Source organism: Equus asinus, chromosome 22, assembly GCF_041296235.1.
Source record: "Equus asinus isolate D_3611 breed Donkey chromosome 22, EquAss-T2T_v2, whole genome shotgun sequence".
Classification (NCBI taxonomy): domain Eukaryota; kingdom Metazoa; phylum Chordata; class Mammalia; order Perissodactyla; family Equidae; genus Equus; species Equus asinus.
In genome coordinates, this window is record NC_091811.1 from 68,370,448 (window position 1) to 68,390,117 (window position 19,670).

Genomic DNA, 19,670 nt, shown 5'->3' on the forward strand with positions numbered 1-19,670 from the left:
CCGCCCGCGCGCGCGTCCTCGGGCCGCGGAAGTGACGCAGCGCGCCCGCCGCTCCCCGCCCCGCGCCGTCGACCCGCTGCTCTGCCGCGGCGGGCGGGCCTGCAGGAGGCGGCGGCCGAGGCCGAGGAAGATGGCGGACGGCGTGGACCACATCGACATCTACGCGGACGTGGGCGAGGAGTTCAACCAGGTACGCGGGCGCCGCGCGGGCTCGGCGGGGCGGGCGAGGGGGCTGCAGCGGGCGCCGTGCGCGGGGCGCCTCCCGGCCGCCGGCCGCGGCCCTCGTTCCACCGCGTCGTTGCGCGGGCGGCGCGGGGCCCGGGCGCGGGGCCGGAGCGCGGAGGTGGGGCCCGTGCAGCCCCGGCCCTCACCGCGCCCGCCGCCCGCGCCGCATTGTCGGCGGCGGCGCCTTCCCGCCGCGCTAGGCCGGGCGCGGGCCGCGTGTCGCCGAGGGAGGCCGGGCCCGGGCGCGCGCCGCCTTCCCGCCGCCGGCCTCGCCTCGGGGCGCCCGGCCCGCCCGGGCCCTTTGTGCCCACCGCCCCCCCATTCCCGGCCGCGCGGAGGCTGCTCGGCGCGCACGTCCGCGGGGTCTGGGGCCGGGGCCGGGGCCGGGGACGCGGCCGCCCCCGGGCGCGGGGCGAGGCCGGGCGGGGGCGTCCTCGCGGGGACCCGCCTTCGCCCCTCGCGTCGTGACACATTGGAGACAGAACCGTGCCTCCTGCGGCGCCCCGAAAGGCCTTATTTTTTGTATTTTTCAGGTCCGTAGGAGAAGCCTAATAAAATCCCACGGGCTCATGGTTTTTGGGTTTTTGCCCCTTCCACTGAGGATCTTGTTCGTGCCTAGGGCTCAGGATTTTTTAAAAACAGGGGAAGCTGGAAATCCTCACCGCGCCTTTTGTTTTTTTTTCCAGGAATGGCTTGGTGCCCTGGTTTACATATTAGAAAAGAAAACAATTTCCAGTTGGCTTTAAACGTGTCCCGCCCCCTTGAAACGTTTAAACGTAACCCGTTGTAGTGAAACGTTAAGCCGTAGCATCTTTGTTGGTCTCGCTGCGTTTGTGCTGGGACGTGCGATGCCCGGGCTGCGGGAGCGTTATCTGGGGCTGCGCGGGCTCTCGTGCTTTTAAGGTCAGCAGACAAAGCGCTCTAGGAAACTTCTTTTCCCTGTGTTTATTGAATGAGCGTCGCATTCCATCCGAAAGAGGGCCGCCCCTGCGGTCCGGGTCCAAGGCTGTGCTCAGTAGTGGCCGTCTTTGCCTTTCCATCCGCAGAAAAGGAGGAATTGGGGTTTCCTTCAGGGCCTCTTGGTGGGGTGTCCTGTAACCTTCGCGCGTGCTTTGGGGTGGGCCTGCTCTAGGCTGCACGGCCGGTGGAGGGGGCCCTGCTCATCCCCGTGCACCGACCCGCGCCGACTGAGCGGGGGCTAGGAAGACGTTGGAAGTTCGTGGCCCCATACACTACTTTAGAGGGTTCTTTTCAGAAGGTGATTTTCTGTTGGCTTGTACCTATAGCGTTCTATCTCGCACGTAGCTGTATGATCTTACCAGAAAAATCGTTATACTTTTGGATAGATTAATGGGGGGGTTAAACAGAGGCCTTGTTTCTGTTGTTTTGCATATCGTTGGCTTTTGTAATCTGCTTGCTGTGGTAATTCCTGTACAAAATGTGGCCACAAAAGGATAGTTGGTCATTTTCATGGTTCATCCTGTTTTTTAAAATGTTACTTTCATTGAAATATTTTTCTGAAATTTTATCAGAATTAGAGGCAACTACAAAATTATTGCTGATTAATTTAATTTGCACTCTTTCATTAGCAGGTGGCTTTATTTCTACTGGTTGCTGTAGTAAACTATGACTTTTATTTTATTGTAGTTGAGTGAAATGTTTTACCAAGTATAATCAGTCTTTTTGGCTTTTAAACTGCTGTAAACATTTAAAAAAAACTTTGTTCTTCAATGTGAGCTGCAATTTTAGTTGCGTTTGTATACTTTGAAATTCTCTCTAATCTATGTATTTTCCATTTTCTTCTATTTTAAATGGTCATACTTTTATGAAGCTGTGTGTGTGTATTTTGGTAAAGCACAATATAAAACTATTTCCAAAAGTGTGAGGCATTCAGCTGTTTCAGAAGAAACCTTAATTTGGGGATGAGGTGAGAATAAGGTGGTGGACTGTAGTAGAGTTCCTTTCTTCACCAGATGAATTTGTGAGTGGGGAATAAGGTGGAAGAAAGGAGAAGGCACAGGGGACTCGGCGATTCGTTGCGGGTTCTCTTTAGTTCTCAAATGGAAGGTCTTTGGATGTAACCAAGTTGAGAACAGTTGCTCCAGTGGATCGAGAGGTGAACTACTTGCAAACCTCTAGATTACTTGAATTTGGAGTGGAGAAGAAAGAGGTTCTGTTTCAGCCTCCATAGTTGTATCGATTTACTTTGAACTGGGATTTGAACTCAAGTGTAATATTTACTAGTCTTGTATTTAATAATTATAGTTTTAATTTTGACCAAAACTGAATAAAAAATTTTAAAACTCCGTTGTTCAAAACATACTTCTTGAGTATCTGTTTTATGCTAACAAGGAGGCTTATAACGTTTAGATCGTCTCTACCCTTGGAGTGCACTGTAGTGGGGGTGAGAGACACCCACATAATTATAATACTCTGACAGGTGATGTATTATAGAATCCACTCTTTTATGTGTATCTTTAGATGTAGAATTTTGTTGGTCGGGGAGAGGAAAGTCAAAAATTCTGTGCACTTCAGGAAAGCTTACACTGTGTGCGTAGAAGTAGTGTGTACTTTCCTTGTCTGGGGACCAAAAGCTCTTGCTGTAGGATTTAGTTATTGCTCTGTCTGGCAGTAGGTCACTGATGGCAGTGCTGATTTCGTAGTCTGACCACCCAACTTTGCAGTGAAGATGTATTTGGGTAGTGACTGGAACAAAATTCACTCACGAGTTATGGACCTAGACATCCTGCTAAGTCAACTTGCCTTTAGTTCCTGATCGTTAGACTTCCGTCATCGTGTATCTGCTCCAGCCAGTTGTCTACCCAGTTTTGGAAAATAAGTTTGTTAGACAATTATCAGTGAAACCTTATTTCTGATAAATTTGTGTTTAGTAGAAAACCCTTTAAAATGGAGTCAGTAAGGTCAAGAGTGAGGCAGGTTGAGCTGTTCAGGGGAGCTAGAACTCTTCTCGCTCAGTTTTTATTACTTACCGGTGTGGTTCATTCAGCTGCCTGTGAATTGTCCACTTTGTGGTTTATGTGGCATATTTTTAATACCAAGTTGGCTTCCCTTACCGTTAGTTGAACTTTTTATGGGGATTACAAACTAATTTTGATTTCTACTCAGAACATAATTAGACAAAATCAGAAAATCATGTATTTCCTAAAAAGATATATACATATTAGATTATTTGCTATTGGATTTTGCTTGCTAGTATTTTTCTTTCTTTTTTAAGTACAAAATGTAACGTTTCCCCTTGGTTATATTTCTCTAAATGAAAATGAATATTAAATTCCTTTTATTTATTTATTTTAAATAGAGGGTCTTTGAAACAAGTGGCCTTTGCTGTGCCATTACTGGTAGTATCATATAATTCAGGAATGGTATTATACATTACAGTTTAAGACCACCAGATGTGGTGTTGGGCCTGTCAGGGAGAATGAAGAGTGTAGTACAGCTATATCATGGGCATCCCAATAATGGAGTACAGTATATCTCTGATACTAAAATTTTATGGGAGGTGATTAGGGGAAATATCTCTAAAAATAACTCCTTGGAGTAAGGAGGGCAGTGATAATGAAAAAAGGGTTGAGAAACATGGCCTTAAAATTAGGGACCTAATAGAATTTTGGTTATTTCAGTAGCCATATTATTATTAAGTGTTTTCTCTGGCTTAGCAACAGCTTCTTGTATATCATGTAGAACATAATCTTGAAGTGTAAAATCTTGAGAGAATACCTTGCCTTTAGAATGATTGTAGTGATTTAGAATGTCGGGAATGAAAAAATTACTTAGTGGATTTTTTAACAAACCGTAAGATCTGTTGCTTACTGGAATTTACATGTAAAGTCCAGCTCTATTGGTGATTAACTACTGTGAAAAGTAGATAGTAAAGATTGGGCAGCATTTGGTACCTGAAATAATTAAAGGGCGTAATGTTGATTTTTTTTGTTTTTGAATGCCATTAAAATTTCCCAAAAGTACTAATTGAAAAGACTTTTACATAGAACTTGACACTGTTGACCATTTCTCTTTGACAAAGTAGACCCCATTTTGTTTGTTCAGTAGACTTTCAGAGTTCACATTCTTTATATGTGACCTGTGATACACAGTTGGCATAATTTCAGAATATGCATGTTTTCCCCCTTTTTAAAGTGGGAACAGAGAGTAGGATTTTTTTTCTAATGTGAAGGATAGGTGTAATATGCTGAAGCTGGAAAGGAAGATTACTTATGCTACAAGAGTATGTGCTTTGAGTTGCAGTTTTAGTAATGGCGGCAAATGTGTTCAGATTCATTAATATTTTTTCACCACGTCCAAATGTATACCGTTGGGGCTAGAAGTACAGGCTGTGGCCTTGGAACAGAGCGAAGCTAACTAGCCCACATGGAGATCAAACCCCAGGACCATGGTCTCATTTAGCATCACACTTCAACCACTTGGAAGCAGTCCAACTACCAGACAAAATGGCTCATCCTAAATATTGGTAGAATCATGTCAATATGGAAAATTGGTTGGTGTCAACATAGGAATTCATGGACGGACAAAAATAGTAAGTGATTGTGATTCACCAGGTTAGTGTAGCTGCAATTATGCTTGTAAATTATTGTCTACTTATGTAAATATTTCCCTGGATTTACAACTAATGAAAAAACAAATAATGTATTGACCTATTTCATGAAAGTGTAAATTTAAATACTTTTATTTTAGTCCTGCTATTAATAACTCTTGCATTCTTTTTTACTCTCCCTCAGACCATATATTGTGATTATAGTCTCTGCTGAGGAGGATGGAAACAACTCCTTTTTATAATAATAATAATAATAATAATAATAATAATAATAATAATTCTGCTTGATAGACAGAACCGGATTGCAAGAGACCTTAAAGTGCCCACTGCCCCTGTGGGAAGCCTTTTAGTATCTTAAGTGTATGGAACCTCTGCTGCAGCCACGCCACCTGAAGCTTCAGCTACACTGAAATTCCTAACAAAACTCACCCTCCTTTTTTCTAATTTTTACTGTCACTGCAGTTTGAGCATGTTACTTTGCTTAACAAAAACTCAATTCTGAAAGATTATTTTTGGTATTGTTGTACAAACAAAATAAAATTATGGCATTATTCAGTGACTTGTGGTCTTGGTTTCTGCCCATTGCTAAAGATGGCTTTGTTTTCTGATTTCCCTAGGATCTTGGGTCCCTTACTAAATAAATCTTGCAGACATTGTGCCTCATAAGGAAATTATTATGTAAAGATTCTGTTATATAATTAGTAAATTAGTTAACTCAGTTATACAGAAGATTACCTGAAGATGACTTTACGAATTTCAGGTCCTTTTGGCTGTGTATGTAAATGGCATTTCCCTTTCTAAGTTTTTCTTTTTTTGTTTGTTTGTTTGTTTTTTAAAAAAAATTTTACTCTGGATCCCTTCTGAATAACAAAACAATAGTTATGTTCTCTTGGGGCCTATAATAACAATATTTTGTTGGTCTGTTTACAATCGAATTACAAATGTTTTTTTCTGGGTCATTCTTTATCCGTGTAACACTTAGTACCTAAAACTGTTAGCTGTTCCTTACGTGCCATTGGTATAACAGTTCATCTGTAATGAATTGTGTTAATGGGAAAGGATATGAGTTATGTCTGAACTCTTAAGTTGTTTTGTAATTGTAATTGCCTCCTCTTCCTTTGTTATTTCAAATATTCTACCTCATAAGAATAAAACAGTTCATATCGATTTAGGTACTTACTGGTGGAAGGGGAGAAAGATAAAAATAGTTTTTCCTCTAATACTGACTGTGGCCCAGGAATGGTTACTAAAGGCAATTTAAATAGTATTGAGTGTTCTGCCAATACCTGCATTTCATTTTTCTCCTGTTTACATATGTTTCTTTTTCATTTTCCTTGCTTATCATTTAGGCATGTAAGTGGCATCCACTAGCATTGCTTTGTCTGCTGGTGACACTCAATGGCAAAGCTTTACTGTTTACTAGATCCTTGTTGGTATCAACTTTCTGTTGCTAATTGACTAGCTATCTTTTGCTAATTGACTAGCTATCTAAGAAGTCAGGTAAGCATTAACTCTTTGTTGACTGAGAATAATAAAACTACTCCTAGATACTAATTTGGATAGTTTTACCTTTATTTTATTCATTGTTTCTCTTTCCTTTGTTTATTTGTTACAACATTTGGAATTATTTACCTACCCACGTTTCTTCATCCCTTCCTTATGGCTTAGCTCACCCTGCTTTTTTCTAAAACTAATAGCTTTCACAGGGTAGGGAAGCAAGATCCTGGACACCATAGAAAATAAGTTGTATTTTTCTGCAGCCAAATATTAAAGATTTGTAATGGCTCTGATTTTTGTTTGTGATATTGTCAGTTTTTTTCAAAGCTCATCTATTTGCGTTCGTGTATTATTACTTTTACTTTAACATTTTACTTCCAAGGAGGGCTTTATATTACTTTGTCTACATGCCATTCTTTTCCCAGAGAAAATGTTTCCCAAACATTATTTCCTACACTATAATAAATGTCAGTGGGGAAATACGCTTCTTTGTGTGGAAGTTAACTTTACATCGCTGTTCAAGAATCCATTTATGGCATAAAGTGAGAGAAGATTTGTACTGGGGTCTTTGGGCTTTTTTCTATCTTCTACCAGGTTTTTCAGACAAAATAGTTGAATGAATAGTCTGACTGTTATATAATCTAGAGCATTATTTCTGTATCTCAGGAAGCTGAATATGGTGGGCATGATCAGATAGATTTGTATGATGATGTCATCTCTCCATCTGCAAATAATGGAGATGCCCCCGAAGACAGGGATTACATGGATACTCTCCCACCAACCGTTGGTGACGACGTGGGTAAGGGAGCAGCACCGAACGTTGTCTATACGTACACCGGGAAGAGAATTGCTTTGTACATTGGAAATCTAACGTGGGTAAGTAAGCTTAACAAAGCACTTAATTATTGCTGATTGGTTTTGAACTGTTCCAGTAGTTAATGTTTTTCTCCAGTTCTATAAAAATGAGAATTTGAAGTTACTGGATTCGTTGTTTTGTATGCTTGCATGCACAGTGAGGAAGGAAATACAGGTACATTTACAACATCGTAAATTCCACATCTTCTTAGTTTTGGATTTTGTGGTCATTCCGCTTGTTTTGGTAGAGATTCCAGTTAAATATAGTTCAATTATTTTGTCTTCAAATCACTTTTTTTTTTTTTTTTTACCTTACTACTACTGCACTTCAAGTATCCCAATTTTACAAAGAAAAATGCTCACATAAGCTCTCATCAGGATTTAGAACTGTAGAAGGAAAGAGACAAAAACTCCTGGTTTTAAAAAGCTTTCATTATCTACTTAACACAGACTTGTTCAGTGTCATTTCTGCTCTTACATTTGAAATCTGTTTTATGGAAGTACTACTATATACATTTTATTTTAATTTGGGTGGTTTTTGAGAATATAAGATGATTGGTTGGGAGTTTCATTAACTAGATGTTCGATGTATCTATTTATAATTTTATTAGCATTAAATCTTAAATATTCACTAAAACAGTCCTATAGAATTTTTACATCTCTACTTAGAAACATCTGTTACATATACTTGAAATTTTAAAAATTGTCTAGATAGCAAAACTTGTCACCCTTCCACTTCCTTAATAGCATTTTATTTTAAAATGTTTAAATTTTTTAAAAAACTAATTGACTGATCCCCCACCACCCAGTCTGAGCAATTTTATAATATTGGAGACGCTAGCAGTGTAGTTATGGAGAGCGTGGTTGCTAAGGAAGACTTTGAATCTTAGCTGCTCTGTTGGTGCTCTGTATTAGTCTGTTGCATTTTACACATGATGCAGTTAGTCATTGTAATTAGTCTATTGCATCATGTGTAAAATGGGAATCATAATAAGACTTACAGGATTGTTTTCAGAGTTAAGTATTTGATACTACTAAGTACATGGTAGGTACTCAGTACATATTAGGTTTTCTTCTTTTCATCTTATATTCAAACATAAGATGGGATTTATTTCCCCAAATAATTTCCTTTAGGGAGAGGAAGTGACAAGTGAGATTGGTTTTACTGAAAATTTAAAATCATAGCAGTTTAAAGATGGAAGAGATCAGAAACTCTTTAAGAATAAAACATCTGTCTTATGTCTAAGGGTGTGTACCTTCTGATTTCCAAAACTGTCAAGGGATGAAGTTACATCCTCAGGTGCTTTTGTGCTGTTTAAAAATTGGAGACTGGCTGGCAGTAACCGCACTTAGATTTGCACTGAGCATTCGTTTTCTCTTGTTTATTCTGAGTTTACTCTTACAAACTAAGCAGTAAACATCTTGGATATGTTTTGATGGTTAATGAGGGGGAAATGTCTTGCAGTGGACAACAGATGAAGATTTAACTGAAGCAGTTCATTCTCTGGGAGTAAATGATATTTTGGAGATAAAATTTTTTGAAAATCGGGCAAATGGCCAGTCAAAGGGGTAAGAATTTTAATTCTGTTTTTATTCTTAGTATGAGTTAGTAGCTAGTGCTTACAATTTTGGGGGTAACTTTCCTTAAAGGTAATGCTAACTGTCTGCATGTGTAAGATGCTTTATCCACATTGGCAGGAGTTTCTTGGGCAAAGCTTTGTAATCATTTCACTTCCTCTTTGATCTAGCTCGCTAAAACTAGTGGAGCTGGAAGTGTGGGCAGATTAGGTCTGTTCTTTAATTTTCCTGAGTTTTCTCCATCTGTGATGGAAATGATTATTGAAATGACAGTTTGAAGAAGCGTTACTATCCCAGTGATTAAGGGATGGGGGAAGATGAGCAACTGGAGAATAACATGAGGAACATAGATGTTGTGCTTTATTTTCTTAGGCTGTTAAATTATACAAACGAGGTAGGATCATTATAGGAACATTATAAAATACAGATGTCCAAAAGTAAGAAAATAAAAAGCCACAATCTCACCATCTGTAGATGATCACTCTTAACATTTTAGTGAATATATTTTCAGGGTTTTTCCTACTACTTATATTTTTATTGCAAAAAAACCCACCAGGATTACAATTCACATTTTATAACACAAGGAATAAAACAAATATTTGTCAGTAAATATACATCCTCTCTAATGTCTAGTTCTTTCCGTCATACTTTGTATGCTACTGTAGTTTATTTTACCATCCTTATTTTTGGTTATTTGGGTTGTTTCCAGTTTTTGCCTATCATAGATAATGTAGGGACTGGCCCCATGATGGAGTGGTTAGGTTTGCACTCCGCTTCCGCGGCCCAGGGTTTTGCCAGTTCGGATCCTGGGCTTGGACATGGCACTGCTCATCAAGCCATGCTGAGGCAGCGTCCCACATGCCACAACTAGAAGGACCCACAACTAAAAATACACAGCTATGTATGGGGGAGCTTTGGGGAGAAAAAGGAAAAAATAAAATCTTTTAAAAAAAATAGAAAAGAAAAATTAAAAATAAATAATGTAGCAGGTTTCATTTATATAAATCTTCAAGTGCAGATTTTGGAATTTTTTTTTAAGACAAATTGCTGGATGCAGAAGAATGAAGAATATGTTTATTTTATGTTGGTCTCTGTACAGTTTATGCTAACTAAGAATATTTTCATAAATATACATAAAATATGTATGCAGAGTCTGACCACTTCTCACACACTTCACTTCTACTCCCTGGTCTGAGCCATTGTTCTCTGTTAACTGAACTTTTGCAGTAGCCTTCTACTTGGTGTTCTGCTTCCACCCTAATCCCCTACATCTGTATGACACATAGTAGAGGTTGAAAAAAAGTGGCATCAATATTCGTGTGCTGAGTCTTCTCATGTCTTCCTGTCTCACTCAGAGTACAAGCTGGAATCTGCAGCCTACCAGGCACTTTGGGGTCTGATCCTGCCACCTCTGACCTGTCTTCTACCTCCCTTCACCTTCCTTGGCCGGTTTGGCCACATTCGTCTCTCTGTTGTTCCTCAACACATTCCTACTCAGGACTTGAGCAGTTTTTCCTTCTTGGTTTACATTCCCCCGATACCCACCTGGATCTCTCTCTCACTTCACTCAGTCCTCTGTTTAAAGAGTTCGTCCCTGACCGCTGCGAAGTCCCTTCTGCTCCCAGCACTGTTTCCTTCCTTTATTTTTCCTTTATTATTGTGTATGTTACTTGTTTATTGTCTTGTCTCCTGCTAGAATGTAAGCTCCATGAAAGCAGGGATTTGTTCTGTTAACTGTTGTATCCCAGGCCATAGAATGGAGCCTGGCATGCAGGAGGTGGTGCTCAATAAATATTTGTTGAATTAATGAATTCATTAAATAGTTTGTAAATGTTGTGACCCAAGATAATCTTGAGTCAAACAACTTGTTTGTTGGCTGGAATAAGGGATCTAATTAAAGGGCCATCTTGAACATTAGGGAAAAAAGGGTTCGAAGCTCCTGAGCACCTTTCTGAGAGTAACCTAGAATATCCTGTAACTATATGAATTGGTAGTCACTCATTTTTTTCTGTTTTAATCTTTCTTTCTTACTAAGATATAAATCGCGTACCGTAAAGTTTGCTCTTTTAAGGTCTTCGGTTAGGTCAGTGGTTTTTAGTGTATTTTCAGGATTGTGCAACCACCTCTGCTGTCTAATTCCAGAAAATTGCACCACCCCAAAGAGGAGTCCCGTACCCACTGGCAGTCTGTCTCTGGATTTGCCTGTTCTGAACATTTCCTATAAATGGAATCATACAATATGTGGTCCCACATGACTGACTGCTTTCACTTAGTTTCAAGGTTTTCACGGTTCGTCAATGTTGTAGCATGTTTCAGTTCTTAGGACTTTGTATGGCTAAATAATACTCTGTTATATGGATATACCACATTTTTCTATTTTATCCGGCATTTGATTGACAGTGGGGTTGTTTCCACTTTTGCTATTATCAGTAATGCCCCTATGAATATTCACGTACCAGCTTTGCATGAACATATGTTTTTAGTTCTGTTAGGTATGTGTATATACCCAGGAGTGTAATTATTGGATTGTGTGTCAGAGTCTATGTTTAACCTTTTGAGGAACTGCCAGATTGTTTGTGAAAGTGGCTGTGCCTTTCTGCGTTCCCACCAGCGGTGTATGAGGGCTCCGGTTTCTGCACATCCTCACCGACACCTGTTAATTGTCTGTTTGATTATAGTCGTTCTAGTGGGTGTGAAATGGTGTCTCATTGTGGTTTCATTTACATTTCCCTGATAGTTAATGGTGTTGAGCATCTTTTCATAGTAGTGTTGTTCATAATAACCAAAAAGTGGAAACAACCCAAATGTCCATCAACTGCTGAATGGATTTTTAAAATGTGGTATATTCGTTTAATGGAATGTTATTCAGCCATAAAAAGAAATTAAGTACTGATATATGCTGCAACATGCATACACTTTGAAAACATTACACTAAGTGAAAGAAGCCAGTCACAAAGGACCACATATTGTATGATTCCATGTATGTGAAATGTCCAGAACTGGCAAATCTATAGGGACAGAAAGTGGATTCGTCATTCCTTAGAGTTGGGGGATGGGAGGAAATGGAGTGAGAGCTAATTGCTGTGGGTTCTCATTTTGGGGTGATGAAAGTCTTCTAAAATTGGTTGTATTGGTGGTTGTAAAACTGAATATACTAGAAACCACTGAATTGTATACTTTAAATGAGTGAATTGTATGGTATGTTGCTATAAAAAAGTTAAAGATGAAAGTGTGAACTTGTATAATTTTATTTTAAGAAATATTTTCAGTTTTCTTAGATAAAAGTAAATTAAGGCCATATCCGTTTTAATTGCAGTAGCGTTATTAACCCTTCTCAGGTTTGACCCTCACCCTTTTAAACATCTTTTAGGTTTGCCCTTGTTGGTGTTGGATCTGAAGCATCCTCAAAAAAGTTAATGGATCTGTTGCCTAAAAGAGAACTTCATGGTCAGAATCCTGTTGTAACTCCATGCAATAAACAGTTCCTGAGTCAATTTGAAATGCAGTCCAGGAAAAGTAAGCAACCCCTTAGAGGTTTTAATTAAAGATGTGCATTTAATCAATGTTGCTAGCATTTGTTAGATGTTATTACTAGAAAAGTCATCTTAATATTTAGTTCATTGGAGAATCCATTTTAAAAAGTCCATGCTTTGAATTTGATTTAGTTACTGGTTATGACTGTGATCCCGTGTACTAGAAATATACTCCATTTTTCTCTGTATGTCACAGACCCAGTATTATTCAACAGTGTGCAAGGTTTATAGCCCTGCCATTCTTGTCCTGTCGTTCCCATCCTAGAGAAAGGAAGATCTGCATTCTGACCCTTAGGTTGAAGGATGTGTGTTATGGGGGAGAAATCACTAATAATCAGAAAATATTCATTGACTTTATGCTGGGCACCAAGGCCTTTCACCCCTTGGTAAAATGGTTGTGGAGAAGATTTGCCATTACACACTTAGGAATGTTACCACTTAGAGATAAGATGAATGATCACGTAATTAACAGAAATTCACGTGGTTGTTTTTCTTTTAATGTTTTAGCCCTTAAGATTTAACTGAAGAATATGTTACAAAATTTAAATGGTCTGTGCTTACTGAAATTAAGATTTCTGTTGGAGAATTTCGGTCTGGGCTGCTGCAGAGTACTGGTATTTTGAAACTAACTCGTATTTGCTCATTGGAAATACGTTTAAGCCTGAATGTTTTGAGATTTTGAAAGAACTTAAATATATGTGAGTGTTTTCCTAACCAGTGTTTCTCATGGAGTTTGGACAGGCCCAAGGCATTTGCAAGTTAGTGTATAGTATAAATGAACTTTGAAATAGCGTTATTTCTAATAACAGTGGTTACATTTCAGAGAACTATTTTAATCAATGCTATTTATGAGTATTTGGATATTTGCAGCTACACAATCAGGACAAATGTCTGGGGAAGGTAAAGCTGGTCCTCCAGGAGGCAGTTCACGAGCAGCATTTCCACAAGGTGGTAGAGGACGGGGCCGTTTTCCAGGGGCTGTTCCCGGTGGGGACAGATTTCCTGGGCCAGCAGGACCAGGAGGGCCACCCCCACCTTTTCCAGGTAAAATTTTTCTTAAATTACCATGGATAAAATGTCTACCTAATACCTCTTTTCCTTTTCTCTCTTTTTCAAGTAATGCATTATTAATGTGACTTACTCTCCTTGTTATGCTATTTTTGGAATCCAGGAAATTTGATCAAGCATCTTGTTAAAGGAACTCGGCCTTTGTTCCTGGAAACTAGGATTCCATGGCATATGGGGCACAGCATAGAGGAAATACCCATTTTTGGCCTAAAAGGTCTTTATTTTTCTCCAAACTTGCTTGACTTATATATAGAATATTTACATCCGTCTTATTTTCTTACCTCTTAAAAAATCCTTTCAAGACCATTTTTCCTTGTTTCACTTTCTAGCTTGGCATCAGAGTAGACTATAAGGTGGGTGATTTCACTGTGAGAAGTGTATACGCTGAAAGATGGAAACTATCTCTAAGCATTGTAATCTTTATTAAAGTTTTTGTTTTAATAATTTTTCTTAAGCACAAATTGAGCTAGTTAAATTTGTAAGGCTATACATCACCTTTGTAGTTGTTAGTGTAGCATTTACCGTATGAGTTTCATTTAAAGAGAAAGAATCTTGGTCTATGAGTTACGCTTTAAAAGTATAATCTTGGCATAAAGGTTAAAATACTTTATTGAAGTGTTTCTCTCTCTCTCTCTCTCTCTCTCTCTATTCTATAGCTGGACAGACTCCACCGCGTCCACCCTTAGGTCCTCCAGGCCCACCTGGTCCACCAGGTCCTCCACCTCCTGGTCAGGTTCTGCCGCCTCCTTTAGCTGGTCCTCCTAATCGAGGAGATCGCCCTCCACCACCAGTTCTTTTTCCTGGACAACCTTTTGGGCAGCCTCCATTGGGTCCGCTTCCTCCTGGTCCTCCACCTCCAGTTCCAGGCTACGGCCCCCCTCCTGGTCCACCACCTCCACAACAGGGACCACCTCCACCTCCAGGCCCCTTTCCACCTCGCCCACCTGGCCCTCTTGGGCCACCCCTTACGCTTGCTCCTCCTCCGCATCTTCCTGGACCACCTCCAGGTGCTCCACCGCCAGCTCCACATGTGAACCCGGCTTTCTTTCCTCCACCAACCAACAGCGGCATGCCTACATCAGATAGCCGGGGTCCACCACCGACAGATCCGTATGGCCGGCCTCCGCCATATGATAGGGGTGACTATGGACCTCCTGGAAGGTAAGTTAGCACATAGCTGTGAAAGTAAACTTGGTATATTTGTATTTGATCAATAAAAGATACTCGCCGCTCCATTGCTAAGGTTTTTTTATTTTTTTAAATTATGGCCTTTTCCTCAAATATTTAATTTTCTGTGTTGCTTCCTCTTCCTGTTAGAAGAGGTGGTTATGATATGGTGAAAAACATACTGAACAGGGTTGGGAATAATCCAGCTCTGCCACTTACATCGCCGTGTGATTTAGGGCAAATCACTGAATCCTGGGATTCATGTCCATCATTTTTTAAGTTAAAAGTGGTTAATAAAGATAATTAAAGTGAGCAGTTGGGATCCTGGAGCTATTTTTAAAATTTTAAAGTCTGAATCTCGTTTACCATTGATGGCACTACGAGAACACTAAGGTTTTTTTCATTGTTTTGGATACTGGATCAGTTTGTTAGATACTGTCGATGATCTCATGCTGATCAAGAGTCTTGAGTAGCAAATTACTAACTTAATTAAAATGGGAACATTAAATAATTTACAAGTATTTTTGGGTAGACAAAGGCTTGTAAGACATAGGCTTTATGGAAATTAAAATAATTAACGGCGATCCTTAGAGAAAAGCTGGATGGAAACTGTTGAACTTTGTGATCTCTTAGCCCCCTCCAGAGTAATTTAAAAATGATCCATACTGAAATCATAATTTGGAGAGTTTGTGTTTATAATCTGTAAGAACTGTCTTAATTTGTGCCTTTCAATTTTATTTATTTGTTTATTTTGCTGAGAAGATTGGCCCTGAGCTAACGTCTGTGCCAGTCTTCCTCTATTTTGTATGTGGGTCACCATCACAGCATGGCTGATGAGTGGTGTAGACCCACACCTGGGATCCGAACCTGTGAACCTGGGCTGCCGAAGCTGAGTTGTGCCAAATTTAACCACTAGGCCACAGGGCCAGCCCCATACCCTTCAATTTTTCAGTTTACCATTTGATTTTGTATTCTGTAACTGTCAGCATTAAGCTACTTTGTATTTCAGTTTGTCTAATAATGAATTTGAGCATCTGCCTAATTCTGTACAATTACACAGGCCCACGGGAGTAAATTTGATGTGAACAAAGTTTATTGACAGTTATCTATCTGTAGAAGTTCCATCTTTTTGACTGCCGGTGTTTTGTTTTCTTTAGAAAAATGTTGTGTAGCTGCTGAGCTGGTGTAACTTGTTCTGTTCACTCTCATTCCAGTGAGCAGCTGCGTGTCCGGTGTTCACCCTCACTGTGTAGGAGGGGTTAGGTGACTTGGTTGGACAGTTTAAAATTGGAGTCTCAAAGCCTTTTCCTAACATGCTGGACTTTCTGCAGTATCAGATTTTCAAGAATCTGGGGCAGGGGGCGGTCTATTATTGACTAGTTTTTTCTTGAAAATTGGAGAAAACTGAGTATCTTAGTTGTGATTTTTTTTAGGGGGTACGATGGGCACGAGTTAGCATTTAGTTGAAGTCATGCATGAACTTGGAACAGCTTGTAGTTCGGTCAGGATGTTTATAAAGTTTGGGGAATAACAATAATATCTTATCTGCATGCAAATGGTTAGATTAGCTGTTTCCTCATTTCAGTAGAATGAACTGCTACTGCTCGCCTCAACTCAGTGTCCTACCTAGTAATGAGTAAATAAGATGGCGAAAAGTTCACCTTTTCCTGACTGTACATGTACAGTTTTTAATGTTGTTAAGCAGCTTTAGAAAATCTTGGCATTTGTTCATTTTTTTCAACAAATATTTACACTTATTGAGTACCTTTTATTTTTCAGATATTATGTTATGTATTCATCAGAGCAATTTGTTATCTGTTTTTGTATGACTCTGAAAAATATTACACTGTAGATATGTAAGTATGTCATTTCTGGCCTCCAGGAAGACAAGGTTTCTGAGTTGCTGCTTTATTTCAGCTGAAAGATAGTAGTGTAAGAGAATTTTGCTTGGACTTAACTGTCTTCATAGGAGAAATAGCACGCTTCGATCTGGAAAAGTAACTGCTAGCCCTAACGCACTCGTCAAAAGCAACCAGTATGAATTGCTTGTGCTGTTATGACTAACTTAGAAAATCTGTTGAGTGCGATTTAAGGTTTTTTTGATTTTATAGGGAAATGGATACTGCAAGAACACCATTGAGTGAAGCTGAGTTTGAAGAAATCATGAATAGAAATAGGGCAATCTCAAGCAGTGCTATTTCAAGAGCTGTGTCTGATGCCAGTGCTGGTTTGTATATTTCTTCCTGTATTAATATTTCTCATGTATGTTGTTAGGAATGACCTAAAACTTTAAGTACAATCTTGAAGATGAGTCATTTACATGTAGTAGTTATTTTTATATTTCCGACTCATTACCTATACTTTATTTAAAAGGCTTTGAAGGAAGCTGTATGTTAGAGTGTAGTGGAGAGACCTCTAATTTTACATTTTTAGGTGAAAATTTAAATCTTAGTCCTGACATTTAGTGGCTCAGGGGCCGTAAGGCAGCTCATTTATTCTCGTGTTTACAAAATGGTAACCTGCTTCACACAGCGGTAATAACAAACTTTGCTGACTCCATGCGCATGGAAGCCTTTTCCACATGGTGAAACAGTAAAAGAATTACATCTCTGTAGTCACGTGAAAGGGCACTCCTTCTGTAAAACACGTTATCACTCTTAGCACAAGTGGTTTGGTGGTGTTTTGAAAACAAAATTTATTTGACTTTAGCCCTCTCCTTCCCTCATAGGTGATTATGGGAGTGCTATTGAGACACTGGTAACTGCGATTTCTTTAATTAAACAGTCTAAAGTATCTGCCGATGATCGTTGCAAAGTCCTTATTAGCTCTTTGCAAGATTGCCTTCATGGAATTGAATCCAAGTCTTACGGTTCTGGATCAAGGTAAAACTTTCCTGTCTCATGTCTGTTTAAAACCGCTCTTTACAAGTAGGAAAAATTTTGTGTTTGGGACTTTAAAATAGGACTTTGATTTTCTTATTACTGTTTACTCAGCAGCTAGTTGTTTTTTGTTGTTTTTTTAACTCTAAATCAAATGTCAGGTGTTTGCTTAAAACCCTTCCAAGGTTTCCATTTCCTCTTAGAATAAGACTGTGAGCCTTGGGGCGCTGTGTGGTGTGGTCCCTACCCCACTGTTCAGCCTTGTCGGGCCTCGCCCCTTGCTCACTTCTCTGCACCCACGCTGGTCTCCCTTCACTTCCTCCCGACACGTCAAGCACTGGACCACCTCGCTGTCTTTGTGCTTGATAAACCTGCTGGCGGCTCTTTTCCCTTCCTCTGCACATAGTTGGCTTCTTATCCTTCATGCCTCAACTCAGTCTAACTTCCTAGGAGGGGTCTTCTCCCAGGTTATTCTGTCATGTTGTATTTTTTCACAGCACTTAATCTATTCTTATTATTAATGCACTTTTCACTAGAACACATGTTGAAAGATGGAAGAGGCCTTACCCGACCTGTTCACTATAATACTTCTACTGACTAAACAGTGCTTGGTACTGAGTGTTGCTAAATAGATATTTCTTGAACAAGGGAATGAATGAATGAATGAATGAATGATCTGTTCATGGTTTTTTAATTAGGTAATTCATTTTTGTAGCATTACTGCTAACCTTGAAGTTTTACATATTTTTGGAAGGTAGATCTTTAGTATTTCCATGATATTCTTACATCTCTTTTCACTGTGCTTTCCTTGGTGGTAAAGTCGTCTTCATTAAATTAAGGGAGAGGCGCTTGTCTTTGTCATGGTCTCCAACTTTGCTACCTTCTTGACCCAGTGTAAAGTTCTTATATATCCAAACAGAAATCTTGTATGGTCGTTTTAACTTTTTAAGTCCAAAGTAAGAACTTCTACCTTGATCAAGGAGCTTAGCGCCTAGTAATGTTTGCTAAGTCTAGCTGTCTGGTGCAAAATACAAGATGGAGATTTACGGGGCTGGCCCGGTGGCCGAGTGGTTAAGTTCGCGTGCTGCGCTGCAGGCAGCCCAGTGTTTCATCAGTTCGAATCCTGGGTGCGGACATGGCACTGCTCATCAAACCACACTGAGGCGGTGTCCCACATGCCACAACTAGAAGGACCCACAACTAAGAATGCACAACTATGTACCGGGGGGCTTTGGGGAGAAAAAGGAAAAAACAAAATCTTAAAAAAAAAAAGATAGAGATTTAATTATTTCCTTATTGTGAATTTCAGAATTTAGCACAGCAGAATTTCCAGAAGTATTTTAGGCAGCATACTTTGGTTAAATTGTCTGGTTTTTTTGGAAAAACGATAGCTCAGGAAACAGTTCTCATTTTTAAATAACAGTGTGAATAGTATCCCAAACTTTTCTAGTGGTCATAATTACTAGATTTCTCCTGCTTCCCACCACGCCCCCCCCATGCCCCAGCAAACATATGTATATGTTATTAGGAAGTTTCTTAGTGGAATAGTACTCATGATGAACCATACTTTTGTAGTTATCAATGTAAAATTGATACATAAATAAGTTTAGGTAACCTCTGTTAATGGGTGGTAATTTTTATGTAAAGTCCCATTGTGTATATTGAGTGATTTCATGAATTCTGTATCTAAAAAACTACCTTCTCTATGTTCTTTAGCTTGAAACACAAGTCCTTTAAAATTTTCTCTCCTTTATCTTTCTATTTTTCATTCTGTAAATGCTACATGTCTGTTTTAGGCTACTAGTTATATTAGGTGTAATAGATGATATGGTGCATTGCCCTGGTGTGTCTGGTTCCCAATTTTTGGGTGCATATTTTAAAAAATGGAATTTCTGGTTCATGCTTGAGGGTGAGTTGCTAAGGCATTATTGACATTTCATGATTTTGTAAGTCTAAACTACATTTATAAAGAATTTTTTCCCTTCTTAGGTATTTTTAAATACCAAAATATTTAACATCTTTTTAAGCTGTCTAGGTTTGGAGAGCATTAATCCAGTAATTTCTTTTAGAAGACGTGAACGATCAAGAGAGAGGGACCATAGTAGATCACGAGAAAAGAGTCGACGTCATAAGTCCCGTAGTAGAGATCGTCATGATGATTATTATAGAGAGAGAAGCAGAGAACGAGAGAGACACCGGGACCGCGATCGTGACCGAGACCGAGAGCGTGACCGCGAGCGCGAGTATCGTCATCGCTAGGAGGTGGGTATGCCTTGTTCCTGTTGTGTCAGCATGTGT

General features: G+C 39.7%; 1 protein-coding gene across 7 annotated transcripts in view; it reads left to right on the forward strand.

Moving 5' to 3' along the window:
• The first annotated feature begins 22 nt into the window (after positions 1-22).
• The window catches only part of CPSF6 (cleavage and polyadenylation specific factor 6), a 31,335-nt gene continuing 11,687 nt past the window's right edge, over positions 23-19,670 (forward strand). For 2 of the 7 annotated variants that reach the window (XM_044755584.2, XM_044755583.2), the window contains exons 1-10: positions 33-190; positions 6,959-7,168; positions 8,613-8,716; positions 12,096-12,241; positions 13,129-13,302; positions 13,430-13,540; positions 13,983-14,487; positions 16,605-16,720; positions 17,222-17,375; positions 19,442-19,634. In XM_044755584.2, coding sequence (XP_044611519.1) covers positions 131-190; positions 6,959-7,168; positions 8,613-8,716; positions 12,096-12,241; positions 13,129-13,302; positions 13,430-13,540; positions 13,983-14,487; positions 16,605-16,720; positions 17,222-17,375; positions 19,442-19,631 — 1,770 coding nt within the window. In that variant the 5' untranslated portion in view covers positions 33-130 and the 3' untranslated portion in view covers positions 19,632-19,634. Of the gene's footprint in view, positions 191-6,958; positions 7,169-8,612; positions 8,717-12,095; positions 12,242-13,128; positions 13,303-13,429; positions 13,541-13,982; positions 14,488-16,604; positions 16,721-17,221; positions 17,376-19,441; positions 19,635-19,670 lie in introns of all 7 variants that reach the window. The other 5 variants (XM_044755585.2, XM_044755586.2, XM_070494710.1 and 2 more) reach the window with 5 other exon arrangements.